General features: G+C 45.2%; 2 protein-coding genes across 3 annotated transcripts in view; one reads left to right on the forward strand and one right to left on the reverse strand.

Moving 5' to 3' along the window:
• Positions 1 to 9575, forward strand: part of LOC131139581 (frizzled-3-like) — a 23081-nt gene extending 13506 nt beyond the window's left edge. Inside the window, exons 3-11 of one of the 2 annotated variants that reach the window (XM_058089316.1) lie at positions 1780 to 1976; positions 2051 to 2353; positions 2437 to 2599; positions 3237 to 3536; positions 3725 to 3976; positions 5460 to 5608; positions 5685 to 5796; positions 5940 to 6094; positions 6169 to 9575. In XM_058089316.1, coding sequence (XP_057945299.1) covers positions 1780 to 1976; positions 2051 to 2353; positions 2437 to 2599; positions 3237 to 3536; positions 3725 to 3976; positions 5460 to 5608; positions 5685 to 5796; positions 5940 to 6094; positions 6169 to 6355 — 1818 coding nt within the window. In that variant the 3' untranslated portion in view covers positions 6356 to 9575. Of the gene's footprint in view, positions 1 to 1779; positions 1977 to 2050; positions 2354 to 2436; positions 2600 to 3236; positions 3537 to 3724; positions 3977 to 5459; positions 5609 to 5681; positions 5797 to 5939; positions 6095 to 6168 lie in introns of both variants that reach the window. The other variant, XM_058089314.1, reaches the window with a different exon arrangement.
• On the reverse strand, positions 7110 to 16744 carry kif28 (kinesin family member 28). The gene is made up of 26 exons (XM_058089785.1): positions 16691 to 16744; positions 16379 to 16570; positions 15332 to 15484; positions 15223 to 15258; positions 14170 to 14289; positions 13974 to 14081; positions 13726 to 13880; positions 13551 to 13662; positions 13402 to 13469; positions 12944 to 13086; positions 12750 to 12871; positions 12565 to 12655; positions 11400 to 11460; positions 11197 to 11320; positions 10967 to 11102; positions 10785 to 10903; positions 9790 to 9897; positions 9354 to 9446; positions 9118 to 9258; positions 8984 to 9054; positions 8772 to 8906; positions 8518 to 8684; positions 8349 to 8443; positions 7781 to 7913; positions 7580 to 7713; positions 7110 to 7476 (listed from the first exon to the last, which is right to left on the reverse strand). The coding sequence occupies exons 1-26, from the start codon at positions 16742 to 16744 to the stop codon at positions 7318 to 7320; spliced, it is 3030 nt and encodes a 1009-aa protein (XP_057945768.1). The 3' UTR covers positions 7110 to 7317.
• Positions 16745 to 16831: the final 87 nt, after the last annotated feature.

The raw sequence follows: 16831 nt of genomic DNA on the forward strand, positions 1-16831 counted from the left end.
TACTATACCTGATCCCACCACCACCAATTAGGAGGTCATTGCCCAGACTGTCACGCAAGGACATGTGTATGCACGCAAGTCTTGCACACTAGAAAGACTTAAATGCCATCACAAGAGCAATAACAGTACAGAAGTAATGTTTAGGGGCAAAACGGGGACACCCATAAAATGGGAGTCACACACATTTTCACTGCTTGAGTTACGATGAGCAGACATGAACAAAGGGTCCTCCTTTTGGTCAGCGAGACTGACGTACAAATGCAAGCGGCCTCCACTCTGTTAAGTGTTGCCTGAGGGTGAACATGCATGAACACGGAAGACACATCTCACTGATGAATATTATGGCAGGAGGCGAAAACATTTAGAAATGCTCCCATCCATTTAGTGTACTATTTTTATTAGTGCCACATGAGTATATTGACCAAATTCTAACCTTGATGTTGCAGTGTAGACACTTTATAGTAGTCCCAACTTGGAGTGTTTGTAGCTTTAATACCAATGAACTGTGTTTGTCCACGCCTGTCCCTGACAGCATGTGTGGCTCCAAGAAGCGCTATTATGCACTTTATCCACTTTGTACACTGTGCACGTGACTAACACATTAGATGCCGAATGTCACATACAACAACATAAAATTAAAGGGTGGGACTGAAGAACACAAAGTTAGCAACCTATGTTCACTACAGTATTGACATTACTGTCACTTTTTAAAGCCAACATCATGCTAGAGTAGCCTATTTGTGAAGAAAAAAAACAACTTGCAGCACTTCCATCTGTAGCGACAAACAGTTGACTTTGACCAGGCTTTATTTTAAGATGTGCAGTGAAGCCTGCAGGTTTTTCTTTCGTTCCACTTATTCCTTGTGGATGTTTGATGTCAAAACAGGACAATGAAATGATCCTTCCAACATGGTAGTGTCTGTGAATTCCAGAGTAAAGACGAGTTTACGCCATGCTCACATGCAGTCGTGTGCACCATCGTAAAAACTGTGTCACGCCGACCACGCACCGCTGCACCCCATTTGCTGGTGGAACATGTGCGGATCTGGAACACGGCAATTGAGAACGATCAAAACATGCACACAAAGCCTGAGCGTGCACACAAACACGCACAAAAGACACACACAATCGCAGATGAATGGGTCTTTGCAGAAGTGCACCCGTACACTGTAAGCGTGTGCAGTGGCTTTTGTTGTCTGTCAATGAAAGTGCACTGTTTTTATCAAATAGACTTCAGGTACATACACAGCAGTGTTGAATCTCGTCAGCTATTGGGTTTTGTTGCCTTCACCTAACTGAGTTCAGTGATAAAATACAAATGCATTTGACTTCTTTTCATGAGCTGATGGTATTTTCTGTGTCGATGGATGCTGTTTGTGCATACACGGCACCCCAATGGCTTAAGCACTCTTTGCTGCATCCCTCATCAAGGAGATGTTTGCTTATCGGAGTGCTGCTGTACATTTTTCATGAGCTTTTGAATGTGGATAGAATACTGAGAAGTGTTGAGATGCAGCATGCAAGTCTTAAGCCCTCCCTCATACAGTACTTGTCCCTTTTATGCAGTTTCATTTTCACTTTGCTTTAATACATCTACTTGACAGAAAACTTTGTCAGGCTGACTGTAAAGCCAAATTATGATTTGACACTGTTCATCTTTGCTTGCCTAACCTGGTTGTTGTGGTAGCGTTGTGGTCTTGGGGCTGCATGAGTGCAGCCGACATTCAACTACAGGTATAAATGTCACCAAAATTGTTTCCATTTTTGTGTCTGTCACAGCCGTTCCATCCCATAGTAAACCTGGTGTGCAGCCCCGACTTGAGGATGTTCCTGTGCGCTCTCTATGCACCCGTATGCGTTGTGTACGGCCAGGTGTCCATGCCATGCCGTGCTCTCTGCCAGCGGGCCAAGGACGACTGTCAGAAACTGATGGAAATATTTGGACTGACCTGGCCGGACGACATGGACTGCAGCAGGTTGTTCTGCATATTCAAATGTTTTCTCCAAACCAACGTCAACAGGATGCATCTGTCTTGACATTTGCCTGCAGGTTTCCAGACTGCGACGAGCCATATCCTCGTCGAGAGGACCTGGAGAAAGACTCTGAGCCCGGTGATGAGTCGTCCATGACTGTCCAGAGAGACTACGGCTTCTGGTGCCCCAGAGAGCTGAAGATGGATCCAGACTTGGGCTACTCATTCATAGGCAGGAAGGACTGCTCTCCTCCCTGTCCTTCCATGTTCTTCAACCAACAAGAAGTCACCTTCATCCGTTACGTCATCGGAGCCATGTCTGTCGTCTGTCTTTCCGCAACGTTGTTCACCTTCCTGACCTTTCTTATTGATGTCACCAGGTGTGTATGATAAATTGAGTGTGGTCCCCTCCATTTATTATCATGACGACTTATCAAATATATTTTTATGTGTTCCCCAATAGGTTCCGATACCCTGAGCGCCCCATCATCTTTTATGCTGTTTGTTACGTCATGGTGTCCCTGGTGTTCTTTCTGGGGTTCCTGCTGGGAGACAGTGTGGCGTGTAACGCAGTCAACCACGCACAGTTCAAAGCTTCAACAATAACACAGGGCTCACACAATAAGGCAAGTTTCATATGGAGCTGCTTTAGAAGCACGCTCTATAAATGCAGATGGCTAATTAGCATATTAAATTATATCATATATACCTGTATTGTCCTTTAGGGCTAATCTTAATCAATGTTAAGAAAATATACAGGTTGAGTAAATCTATTCCAGGGTGCTGATCAACCTCTTATTTGTTTACATTTTCAGTACATGTTTACCATAGGAAATAATGCAAATAGATTAGAAGATCCTTCATGGCTGTGTAGGTAATTTTAACACACAGTCCTACAAGTGTGAAAAGAAGACAATAACTGCAAATAACTCAATTTGAACTCTAATGACAAATAACGGAAGTAATGTGTGGCGTAATGGTTCATGTAATAAATTTATCGAATATAAAATATTGTAACAGTTGGAATTGTCACAAAGGCAAAAAACAAGTCAACCTCAAACCAGTGTTTAGTGCAACATTTTTCTTGAAAATGTTTGAATTCTAACATTTCAACGTCAGAAGTTCTGCTACATTGATGGAATGTAAACAAATTTTGCCCGAAAGAGCTGCACGCTTACATAACACAAGCAGTGAATGGTTGATGGAATCCCCCAGGAGGGATTGATTGATCAACCTGTCTTCCTTCCTCCGTCCCTCCTGCAGGCGTGCACCCTGTTTTTCATGGTCCTCTATTTCTTCACCATGGCCGGCAGCATGTGGTGGGTCATCCTAACAATTACTTGGTTCCTGGCAGCTGTGCCTAAATGGGGCAGCGAGGCCATCGAGAAGAAAGCCCTTATCTTTCACGCTGTGGCCTGGGGGCTTCCAGGGGCCCTGACCATCACCCTTTTGGCCCTCAACAAAATAGAAGGCGACGGGATCAGTGGAGTGTGTTTCATCGGGCTGTACGACATAGACGCCCTGCGGTGGTTTGTTCTGGCACCGCTTTGCCTGAACGTGGCGGTGAGATGGAGTGTATGGGCGGATGAAAGCGAGGATGAGTAGGATGAACGTGTGATTCATGGCTGAGTGGGTGAAGTAATCCATGTGAGGCTAGTAGCCTAGCATGGCATGATTGATTGGGAAATGGATAGGTGGATGCATGTTACTTCTATTCATTGTGTCACTTGTCCCTCCCCCTTTCTTCCCAGGTGGGCATCTCGCTTCTCTTGGTGGGCATTGTGGCTCTGAACCGTGTGCGTATGGAGATCCCGCTGGAGAAAGAGAACCAGACCAAACTAGTCAAGTTCATGATCAGAATGGGTGTTTTCTCCGTGCTCTACCTCGTCCCCTTGCTGACCGTCATCGGCTGCTACGTGTACGAGCACACCTACCGCAGCGTGTGGGAGACCACCTGGATGGAGGAGAACTGCCGCCACTATCACATCCCCTGCCCTTACAAGGTGCGTCCAGCTAGCCCAGTGAGCAGGTATTTGAGGAGTGGACAGGATGCATCATTAGCCAAGCTAATGTGCTCGAGACCAAGTCCACAACAGCAGCATTTGTGTTGTTGCGGTCTCTCATCTGTCTTCTGGTTCCCACACTCCATCTTTCACCTCCTCCTCCACTCCCACTCACACACCGACTGTCATGCTCTGCTTCTCCAACTCTAAAAGCTCTTTGTTCTGTTATGAAGAGTGGTGTCTTTAGACTCACTCCCTACTTTTTAAAACTAATCATTGTGCACTCTGCAGACACTCCATGCATCCGCACCAAACGTTCCATTCAGCTCCACCCACTATTGACAAGTGCTAATTATTTTCATGCAGACACAATCATGTGTCTACTGTAACTGGACATCATGGAAGCAGGTGCAAGTGCTAATGTTACTTGTGTGCATCTGAGTGGGACCCCACTTAAGTCCCATTACAGATCTGGAATTTCAGTATGGTCAGTAATCCAGTATATGTTATTTGATATTCAGCTTAGAGTTACCAATCACTATTTCACTTCAAGTACCTTTATCTCGTTTTCCCTAAAAATGTAATTTAAGGGTGCCTGTCTATACTAAAATTATTACAGCGATCTAGACATGACATTACACCCATACAGTCACCTTCACATTACACAGTATAGTAGATATAGAGGCTGGCTTCCCAAAGTGGGATACACCAATTGTGTTGGCGCCTAACACATTCTTTCATTCATTTTGAGGGTTGCTGGAGCCTATCCCAGCTGTCTTCGGCCGAGAGGCGGGGTACACCCTGGACTGGTCGCCAGCCAATCACAGGGCACATATAGACAAACAACAATTCACACTCACATTCATACCTATGGACAATTTGGAGTCGCCAATTAACCTAGCATGTTTTTGGAATGTGGGAGGAAACCGGAGTACCCGGAGAAAACCCACGCATGCACGGGGAGAACATGCAAACTCCACACAGAGATGGCCGAGGGTGGAATTGAACTCGGCTCTCCTAGCTGTGAGGCCAGTGTGCTAATCACTCGTTCGCCGTGCAGCCTGCGCCTAACACAATTATGAGTATTGATTACTCATAATTGTGAGTTAGTTGTACTTTGCATACTGCTCTATCATGTTTAACATTTCCCTTTATTCTTACTATTACATTAATTAACCAGTTAATCATGGTCAATTTCCAAGTTAATGTATATTAAAAAAGGTTCATGTTTTTAAACATTTTTTTTCTGGAGGTGTACTGGGATGGCTGAAAAGATGGGAACCGCTGATGTACTACAACAATGGCCGCCAACCTTTTTGGATCATATTTCAATGGTTGGGGACCACTGATAGAGTATGCCCATATTTGGGCATTGCATTGTGAACTGCTGCCCCCTTGTGTCTATATGTGTGGTGAAATTAAGTTGTTTTACCCATCTTTGGCATGTTAATGTATTCTTTGTTCAAACGGGTTTCACCGCCAGGTGGAGCAGAGCAGCCGACCAGCCGTGGCCTTATTCCTGATGAAATACCTAATGATGCTGGTGGTGGGGATCCCCTCTGCCTTCTGGGTGGCCAGCAAGAAGACGTGCTTTGAGTGGTCCAGCTTCCTGCATGGACGTAGGCGCAAAGAGTAAGACGACTCTTTAGCTTGTGATCATTCTTCGCTCCTACAATATTCAACCTCCTCCAACGTCTCCATGCAGCAGTGGCGTTAATGAGTCTCGCCAGGTGCTACAGGAGCAGCCAGACCTGGCTCAGTCTCTGCTGCGGGAACCCAACACTCCCATCATCAGGAAGTCCAGAGGAACTTCCACTCAGGTAAGTTAGCAGAGACAAATCTAATGTGCTTTGACTCGACTCCAGACAGAATTGAAGTGGACCAACTTCTACCTGTTTCACCCCTTTGTGTACAACATTCCATTATTCCATTTGTAATGATCGGATCTGTCCTCCTCATTTAGGGTACCTCCACCCACGCCTCCTCTACTCACCTTGCTGTGCTTGACGACCTGGATGAGCCCCTCCATCTCCAGCCCACCTCCACCAGGAGCAAAGCAAGCAGCGTCCACAGCAAAGCCAGCTACCATGGCAGCCTGCGCCGCTCTCGCGATGACAGGTACTCAAGCAGGAAGTGGCTTACTATTGAGCCTGTACTTATTCGGTCACTCCTCTTTTCTCCCTGCGTCTCAGGAGCGAGCCCGTGGTCTACCGAGGCACAGAGGAGCGCAGTTTCCATGGTAGCATGCCACGTCTCAACCACCCGCCATCCACTCACGGCAGCCAGAGGGACGTGAGCGAGGCCCCGCCTACACTCATCACGCATGGATCCACGGCAAGTGGAGGCCGGGTTGCGGAAAATGAGGGCACCAGCGCCTGAGAACTGCAAGTTAGTGTGAATACTTTCAAGGATGACGTTAAACTCCACACTGGACTCTGGTTTAACCAGTCCCACCATCAAGAACGTGAACATTCCTGCTGGTAACAATCTAATTGGCTTGTCTGCTAACACGTTAACCTAAAACATCACAAGCTAGACTGGAGCCTTATCTGTACAATACATGGACCTAATGTGAAACAGTGGACCTGTTTGTGTTTTAGTCAAACTATTTTTGTACTGTGAATGGTGTGAGCGTTGATTGGCTGAGAGATATGACTTCTATTGTAAACAGAAAACAACGGTGGCCCAATACAGTTTAGCACTCATTGGTTTGCATACTCCGAATCCAGTTAGCATTGTCATTTATAAAGGGCAAACAGCTAGTTCATGACCTGTGACTTTCACAGCCATACTTGGTAATATACAGTACCCGCTACCACTACTTGATATTTTCTCTGCCATTTGTCCTGTAAATATGACAATATTCATGTGAACCTACCTCACCTGTATGATTCATCAAGCATCTTTTTGTCTTCACATACAGTAACTGCTGGCTCCCATTGCGGTACAGTAAGTGTTGTCCATCCTTTCCAATAACTAATCCTGCCTTCTGCCTCTCCTGCCTCTTGTTGGACCTCCAGCAAGCGTCTTGTCTTCTTACTGCTTTTATACTGTATATCGTATTTGGAAGCACAACACAGACGAATAACCCCTACAGTAATTCATCTCATCTCACACTTACGTCAGGCAAATGGGTCATCATATTGTAAAAACCTGAATTGTGTTTTGTGTTTTAATTTATTTGCAGTTTGGAACTGCAATAACTACTTTTACATACAGTCTAATAAATTTTTTATGGACTTTAATAATCCTTGTACTGTTCCCTCTTGTCTTACAAGCTGCACTTTAGTTTTTTATGCAGCACACGTCAAAACTTAATTAGCAGGATATTAACAAAAGCGTCAAGACCAAGTTCCCCATCGTTCTCGCTTGCGTCGGACGATGGCGGCCACGTCGTGTTTGAGGGCTGACACGGTTGTCTCCAGGTGATCCGAGAAGTCCTTCAAGAGACCACTCTGCTCATCCACAAAAAGTTGTAGAGCCAACAGATCACATGACTCCTAGAAAATATATAACACATGTTAAGCACCAGTATGTGGATTTGCTTAGAGTATTAACACGGTCCACATAATGTTTAGATAAATGCCACATATGCGTACATACGCTGGGCCTATGTCTGCACAGACTCTGCAACTGAGTCCTAACAGAGGTCATGCTGTGATAGAAAACCTTCAGCGAGCGAGCAAACTCTGCATCACAACTGGGCCGAACCGAGCGACTTCGTGCACTGTTGGTACCTACAGGAAGACCACAGGATGTGATGGTACGTACGTAACAAACTCTGGATGTGTGTTTCTGCTGTACCATTCCTCGCCATGTTGAGCTGTCCTCTTAAACTTTGATTTTCTTCCATCAGTGACTTGTTTACACTTTTCAGTTCCTCCAAGTCTTTCTGAAGCATCTTTAGTGAAGTGTTCAGTGCTGCAGAATCAGCAGCCTGCAACACAAATGAGCGTATTGCACACAAAGGCTGATTGGTGTTTTTAATTTGGACCTCAAGACAAAAAAATCAACAAATATATTACAAAATCAAGACTTTCACTCTCTGCATGGAGGACGAGTGGTGAGCACAGAGGCCTCACTGCTAGGAAACCTGAGTTCAATTCCACCCTCGGTGTGGGTTTTCTCCGGGTACTCCGGTTTCCTCCCACATTCCAAAAACATGCTAGGTTAATTGGTGACTCCAAATTGTCCATAGGTATGAATGTGAGTGTGAATGGTTGTTTGTCTATATGTGCCCTGTGATTGGCTGGCGACCAGTCCAGGGTGTACCCCGCCTCTCGCCCGAACACAGCTATGATAGGCTCCAGCACCCCCGCGACCCTCGTGAGGATAAGCGGTAGAAAATGAATGAAGGAAGACTTTCACTCACGATATTATCAGCTGTACCATAGCCATCAATGATGAAGATGCCCTCCGTGGTCACCATGGCGCCCTCCAGCGGTGATACCAAGCTAATGCAACCCTCTGAGAACACACATTTTAGATTTCTCACAAATTGTATTAGTAAGCATGTGCTTTAAATAATCCCCCATCCTCACCTTGAAGCCCCCATAGTTCCAGAAGTACAGCGCTGCTCTGAAGATCGTCGAGTAGCTGCTGGGACACTTGGAGGGAGGCGAAGTGGACTTGGTGATGCAGCACAGGGATGACGCTGTGCCAGACAGCGGGCGTGTAGAGCAGCACGGAGCTGTCCAGCAGCCTGAAACTGAGAGAAACACACAAGATGATCCTAACATGATGATAGTTGGCCACTTGGTCACAAAGTCCACTCAAATTCTAAACCAAACCTGACCCAATTTGGATGCCTCTACTCCGATCCTCTTTGATCCAGCGTAGTCCAAAACACTGTTCCAGGACTAGTTGGACGTCAAGTCGTCTACCCAGAAGCTCAGACGGGTCGATGAGGATGTCATCTTCACCCAGAGGCCTGCATAACGGGAAAGCCCAAAGCCTTCCAAGTGTTCTTGTTGTATTCCAGATGTGATGTGCTCGTGTGTGTCATACATGCCAGTAGCGGTGCAAGGAAGCAGCTTAGCGTGTATAATGCCCTCCTCGCTGCCCTCTGACCCCAGAATCTAATACAAACACACTTAGTATCACCTCATTGGAAACCATCACCCATGTTGTATATGTAGTACCTCTAGTTGTTCATCCAGAGGAATACGGAAGGCCAAAGACTGGAGCCAGAGGTGAGCAGTGCCCAGGAGTAGCGGCTCTACCGGATCCCAAAAAGGGTCCTTATCTCTGGGCAAGGTTGCCGTGGAGAGGCCCTCTTCTCTCTGACAACACCAACCAAAGATTTACAAGATTTTTTTTTTTTTTTTTAAAGAGCATAGCAGGAGTGTTTGAGAATTGCAGACTACTTTTAAATTACATGATCTCCATTCAGCTCAGCCAGATGCTGCTGGTAGATTTCTTCCATCAGGAATTTCCGGTTAACAAACTTGGCCTTGGACCACATCCATACCTGGGGAGGAAAACCCTTTCACCAAAACGTGGATATCATATTCATTCATTTTCTACCGCTTAGGGTCGCAGCGACCCTAAGCGGTCCCAGCTGTCTTCCGGCAAGAGGCGGAGTACAGCCTGGACTGGTGGCCAGCCAATCACAGGGCACATATAGACAAACAACCATTCACACTCACATTCATACCTATGGACAAAACCCATGCATGCAAACTGCTGTATACTTCATAATAAACCTGCATGTGATCAATCTCCAATTTGTCATTCACTGCAGATTATTTGTTATATAACAGCCTGTGTCTGCTTTTATGGTACATTCCAATATTCAAGGTGAGTAATGGAACCTGTTTGCTTGGCTTCGAGGTGACTCTGCAAACGATGTCTTTCTCCAGGTCATGGCCTTTCCAATCTGAGAGCGCCAGATTCTTAATCTCCAACTGAAACTCCACCCCCTGGAGACATAAATACATTAGAGCAGGGGTATCAAACTCAATTTACCTGGGGGCCACTGGAGCTAGGGTCTGGGCAAGGCTGGGCCGCATCAGGTTTAAAAAAAAAAAAAAACAAAACAAAAAAAAAAAAAAACGCATTTATTAAAAACAGAAAAATATACAAACTTTTTCAGTGCTTTGGTTCCGATTTTCTACAATAAAAGCTCTGATAAAACATTCCACTGTTCTCAAATATCTTACTTTTAATTTTTCTGCACAAATAAGATGAAAAATAAATAATCAAGAATAAAGAAAATCAATCAATCAGCAATAAATAAATATAATAATAATAATAAAACGGCAAATAATAAAAACTTAAGAAACCACATATAGTTGGTGGGTAGACAAATTATTTTTTTCAGATTAAAATGAACAAAGCATTATTAGAGCCCTGTAGACATGACAAAACACGACTATAGTCACATTTATACTCTTTATTTACAACATATTGCGCAACTGCAGGGTCTTGAGACACATGCTAACTCGCAAACTAGAGAGCTAGCGACCTAAACGGTAGCCTCCAAGTTATTTCCTTTAAACTTAAATAGCCAAAAACTTACCACTTCCACACGGATAGGGAGGATAACTTAGTTATTTAACCTTTAACATGAACATTAATCAAACGTAATAATTTTTTCTGGGTACATGATACCATACAGCATCCATATCAAACTTGCGCGGGCCGCACTAACATTAAACTTTCATATCAAGGCGGGGGCCTCAAACTAGTGTCCTGCGGGCCACATTTGGCCCACGTGCCGCGTGTTTGAGACCACTGGTCTAAATGTTTATCACCAGCCTGATTGGTCCAGGTCAGAGGGCCCCCCTTCATGTAAATAAAGTGTTACCTTGTTTAACTCCTGGCTCATCTGGTTGGCTTCAGCCACCAGCGGCATCAGTTTGATGTAGTCATAAAAGACGGCCAGGAGACTTGGATCCGTCTCACAACATTCCGCACTGGTTTCACCTGGGAAAAATCAATACATTGATTATTTTTAATGCTAAATATTTACTTATGGTCTGCAGTCACCAAGGTGGATGCCCTCAGCAGCAGCCAGTTCTGACAGGAAGTAGTCGTAGTCGTAGCGACTCCAGTCATCGGCGCCCCTCTCGGACGGGAAACCGATGTAAAGGTATGTGCAGTTGGAGCCCAGAATGAGTCTGTCCTGGGTGGATTCAATGTGTGAGACGAGTAATGACAACTGATAAAAGTTACACACAACTTGTGTGTATTTATTCAGGTGTGTGTGTGATGCTCACCAGATGATGGAGCTTAGTTGTCTCACAAACAGCTCTGCCATTGATGGTCACCTTTGACCCCATCAAGGGGGTTAGCGTAACCTGGCGCTGTTCATTCCTCATCACAGCATGACGCTGCTGGATGCTGATAAACAAGCATACGGTACTTCCGTAAGTACTACATGTACTTGGCTATCTGGACTGTGTACAGTGTGTTTATGTACCCTAAACCCTTGATGGTGATGGATGTGGGCATGTTGTCACAGAGGCCGATGTCCCATTCACCTGGGAGGGCAGGATAAGACAAGTACACAGCAGAATATTGGATGGTCATGTTCAATTTCCAAGGAATATATCATATATATTAAAAAAAAACATGTTTTTTTGTTGTTGCATAAATCATCCACTTCAGCCATCAGTTTATAGCATTTTCAATCAATGTCCAACCTTCATATTACATATGCACCATGCATTAACACTTCCTTATTGTAGTATTGTTCATTCATACATTCATTTTCTACTGCTTATCCTCACAAGGGTCGCGGGGGTGCTGGAGCCTATCCCAGCTGTCTTCAGGCGAGAGGCCAGCCAATCACAGGGCACATATAGACAAACAACCATTCACACTCACATTCATACCTATGGACAATTTGGAGTCGCCAATTAACCTAGCATGTTTTTGGAATGTGGGAGGAAACCGGAGTACCCGGAGAAAACCCACACATGCACTCGGGTCTCGTAGCTGTGAGGTCTGCGTGCTAACCACTCATCCGCTGTGCAGGGTATTGTATTGTATTGTATTTATATGTATTGTACCTAAACAGCCAAACCAATATAAGCCAAACTCTGCCGTTCTTTATTTTCAATAACTGTACTACAACCGGGCTGCACGGCCTTCAAGTGGTTAGCACACAGGCCACATCTAGGAGACAAGGTTCAATTCCACCTTCGTCCATCCTCTGTTCTCCCTGTGCATGTGGTTTTCTCCGGGTACTCCGGTTTCCTCCCACATTCCAAAAACATGCTAGGTTAATTGGCGACTCCAAATTGTCCATAGGTATGAATGTGAGTGTGAATGGTTGTTTGTCTATATGTGCCCTGTGATTGGCTGGCGACCAGTCCAGGGTGTACCCCACCTCTCGACCGAAGACAGCTGGGATAGGCTCCAGCACCCCCGCAACCCTCGTGAGGATAAGCGGTAGAAAATGAATGAATGTACTACAACCTTTATACTGTCCACTGTTTGAATGCAACCCCACCTTGCATCAAAGGCAGCGTTCCATGTGACTACATAATAAACATTCCACCTACACCACCAGGAGCCATTCCTCCTTCATACTTTGGTGGTAGAATAGTTTTTAATGATGAAGTTGTATTAAACACACCAACCCTCTTGGATGAAGAGCTTGACCACACCAGACAGCTGAGCGTCCTCGTTGATGTTCAGGATGTAAGGATGCATCTGCATCATTCTCCTCTCCTGAAGAGAGGAGAATGATGCTGGAGCCATTGTGGTACAACATGCCTTGTGGTTGCTAATGTGTGTGTGTGTGTGTGTGTGTGTGTGTGTACACCTGTGTGATGTGGGCATACTGTTGCTCCCAGTCCTTGAGTGCCTCCTGCAGATGTTGCTCCCACAGAGTGTGAATGGCTCTGATCTGGAGCTCATTGTGTGCCAGCAGCTGACGGAGCTCCTCTGAGTACACACACACACACACACACTTCTAGAACAGCGTCCTGATCCAGTGGCCCTTGCCAGCGGTCTTACTGGTCTCATCATTGGCGCCCCGTCCCTCCTGGCCCAGCCGGCTCAGTCTCTGCAGCAGTCTGGCATTCTCAGCTTTGAGTTCTTTGACCAGACGCTCAGTGGGGCTTTCATTCACCACAGGCCGGTTCTGGATGTGCTTTGCCCTGGCAGAGAACGGGTGTGGAGAGAGGGGGTCGGTGTGGGTCGCAGTGTGTGTTTGTTATGTTCTAATAAGACATCATTTGTCATTTGACATCACTTTCAGCCAAACACCCACCTAACAGCCTCCAGGCTCAATCCAAACCAACATGAAGTAAAGTGAACTACAAATATGGTGGTTATGTTAAAAGTTAACAGTAGTAGTTTCCATGGCGTTGTTGTCATATGAAAGTATAGTTCATAGAAAAGCTTTGTAGATATTTGTGTTTTGGAATAAAAATGTTTGAGAATAGTGATAATAATTTAGAAAGTGGTTCCACCTCTCAGCATAGCGAAGCGTTGACAAAGACTCCTCGTAGCAGATGTCAGCAGGGCTCAACGTGGCGATCTGAAACATAGAAAAATTTAGAAAAAGGAGGGGATTTTATTTTTATCTTTATTTTTTAAGTACTGGAAGTCTCGGTATCACCATGACCGTACGGCTGTTCCCTCCCAAAGCGGACTGCAGCAGCTTGGTGAGGACCGAATCCCTGTACGGGACGTGGACCGCTTTCTTCCCCACTGCCATGTCAGCCAGGGCGCTGCCAGGAACCAGTCAATGAAACCCGGACAAGAACATTCATGACATGAGCCGCCATGTTTACCTGATGACGTTGCCCAAAGTGGTGAGGCTCAGATTGATGGCCGTGCCTTCCTTCAGGCGGTCAGCTTCTGGCCCCGATGACCTTTGACGCTCACTTCCTGCCAGGTCCACCAGGTTGATGTTGGACTGTTTGCTGATGCTCTCTTTGGAGAAGATCTGAGAAGTCTTACATTAGCGCCAAGCTCTACCGAGCTATCATTTTCCGGACTATTGGACAACCATATATGTATATTCTGCCTAGCAACAAACCTGTTTGAGCTGCAGCACAATGAGCATGTGTGAGCGACTGCTGTTGGCGTTCATGTGAGTGGCCGCGGTGGTCCGGGTTCTGGTGCCCTGTTCCATCAACTGTTCCACCTGCAGTTTTTGGGGGGGACCACGATGAACATACAGTAGAATAAAGTCTAAAGTCTGGTCTCTCAGTTCATGTTCTCAGTTCACCCACCTGTGCTGCACTATCACAGGGGACGGTACGTAGACCCTCAACATAGAAACCTCTGTGCTGCTCCTCTCTGACCCGGAGCCCACCTGGGGGCCGAGTGCCACGAGACAACAAGTCCACCACCTGGTGACATAACAAGGATATACCGTCATGTAATTCCCAACCCGTAGTTGGTTGTGAAGTAGGATCCTTCTTTATAATCGTTGTGGCAAATAAAACCTGGTTACAATCTTCTAAATACGTTGTTAGAGCCATCTAGATATGAAATAACACCAATATATTCACCTTTACATTGGTATTACCCAATATAGTACATGGCCTTGTAGGGGAGCAGAATCAATGGGGGACAGGAAGTGATGTCAGGGGTTGAGTTTTAGCTTGGCCACCCGTGTTCATTCATTCATTCATTTTCTACCGCTTATCCTCAAGGGTGGCGGGGGTGCTGGAGCCTATCCCAGCTGTCTTCAGTTGAGAGGTGGGGTACACCCTGGACTGGTCGCCAGCCAATCACAGGGCACATATAGACAAACAACCATTCACACTCACATTCATACCTATGGACAATTTGGAGTCACCAATTAACCTAGCATGTTTTTGGAATGTGGGAGGAAACCGGAGTACCCGGAGAAAACCCACACATGAACGGGGAGAACATGCAAACTCCACACAGAGATGGCCGAGGGTGGAATTGAACTCGAGTCTCCTAGCTGTGAGGCCTGCCCGCTAACCACTCTTTAACCGTGCAGCCCACCCGTATTACTACTATGATTATTATTGTTGTACCTGTTATGAGAAATTATAAACCTGCAATAAAAGCTGATAGTTCAATCTGGTGCTTCAGTGGTGGTCTTATTGAACAATTACTGACACCTAGTGACCAAAGTATGATACTACATTCAAATGTTGTGGTCTTAATGGCTTCTACCAGTGGTTCTCAATGATTTTCTATGTGTTTTTGATGCACCATTGAAAAAGTGATAATATTTATTTAGTTATCTGGACTGCACAGACTCAAAATGGAAACTAGCAAAATTGGAAACTACTTCAAATTGTTACCTGCTCGTTGTAGATTTCCAACATGCTGAAGAAGACCTGTGAGGGTGACGAACATGAAGACATTTAGAAAACACACACACACCTCAATATGTACATATTGTATACCTACCTGGCATTGTCTGGAGTCTTGCTTTCCTTTAATGGTCTCAAAGAGTCGCTCACACAGTTTGGGGACCAGACCTTTATTGGGTCTGTAGCCAACCATGGAGTAACTCTTCCCGGAACCTGTTTGCCCATAGGCCAGAAGGGTGGCATTGTAACCCTGCAGACATTGTTCTCCTTTAGACAAGAACACTATCTCAGCCACACACGTTAATTGGCAATTGGCTCCTAAGTGAATGACTCAAAAGGTCTTTAGTGTTGTGGGATTTTTTTCACTGTTCAAATTGGACTTTTAAGTTTGAACTTTAGTTAATCCAACAATGCAATGTATTTGTCACACATTGGATATACCGTCGTCCCTCGCAATATCGGGATTTGATTATCGTTCCCTCGCTGTATCACGTTTTTTCAAAATTTAGTACATTACAGCTACTGTATAATGTGGTAGACAACGGTCTGTTATTAGTCAATGTATATCGAAATACAAGTGACATTACCTTACATTACATTGCCTGAAGTCATGAAGTCAACCTTGGTATGTCCGACATGATAGAGTGAAAAAAGTTCTCCTCCCATTCCATGAGGAAGTGGTAAGTTTTTGGCTTCTTACATTTCTTCTTACAAATACATTTGGTTAGCTCGCTAGCTAGCAGCTGTCTCCAGTGCCAACAGCATAAGAATTGCACAAAAAAAAATCACAGTGCACATATAGACAAACAACCATTCACACTCACATTCATACCTATGGACAATTTGGAGTCGCTAATTAACCTAGCATGTTTTTGGAATGTGGGAGGAAACCGGAGTACCCGGAGAAAACCCACGCATGCAAACTCCACAGAGAGGCCAAAACTGAGAATTGAACCCATTTGTCACACATGATTTCAATTGTTCAATTAGAACGAAAAGTAACACCTGCAGGGCATTCTCCAGTATTCCCTCTCCAAGGTCCTGAAAAACACAATCCTGTGGAGCAATGACAGCATTTGAGTCCTTGATGAGTCCATGCGGGTTTTTTTAATGGATTCTACCACTTGGGTGACTCAGACCTGACCTGGTCAGCGTATCGCCCCCCGACCTCCTCAGGCAAGTAGAGACCGGTATGGTCTTGGATGAAGCCACTGTGTGACCAGTAGGTATAGTCGAAACAGAATGAGCGACGGCATTGGGAATGTCGAGGATCATGGATGGTGATGGAGCTGGCTGCCATGGAGACAACACAGTGGCTCCCCGCATCCCGTTCTCGCTGTTTTAAGTACAGGAGTTACATGTTTAAAAATCAACTCAACTAAATAGAAAAACAGAACCCCCAACCCTTACCCATAGATCCAGGAAGATCAAGAAACGTCAACTAAAACAAGTTTACCTTGTTGAATGGTCGGACTCTGACGGCCACTTTGACACAGTCTCTGCTTTGCATGTTTGATTTTTTAGACTTCAAAATGGCCAACAAGTGCAGAGGAAACACACACACACACACACTTGTGTCCTGTTACATGGCGTTTCA

Source organism: Doryrhamphus excisus, chromosome 12 (assembly GCF_030265055.1).
Source record: "Doryrhamphus excisus isolate RoL2022-K1 chromosome 12, RoL_Dexc_1.0, whole genome shotgun sequence".
Taxonomy (NCBI): Eukaryota; Metazoa; Chordata; class Actinopteri; order Syngnathiformes; family Syngnathidae; genus Doryrhamphus; species Doryrhamphus excisus.

What these genes read in the sequence shown, in the direction of transcription:
- kif28 (XM_058089785.1), bottom strand. Translation starts at nt 16,744, where the DNA reads ATGCAAAGCAGAGACTGTGTCAAAGTGGCCGTCAGAGTCCGACCATTC. An exon ending in AAGACTCCAGACAATGCCAG is followed by an intron (nt 15,259 to 15,331) that starts GTAGGTATACAA and finishes TCACCCTCACAG; the next exon opens with GTCTTCTTCAGCATGTTGGA. An exon ending in CTGAGCTGAATGGAGATCAT is followed by an intron (nt 9,259 to 9,353) that starts GTAATTTAAAAG and finishes TGGTGTTGTCAG; the next exon opens with AGAGAAGAGGGCCTCTCCAC.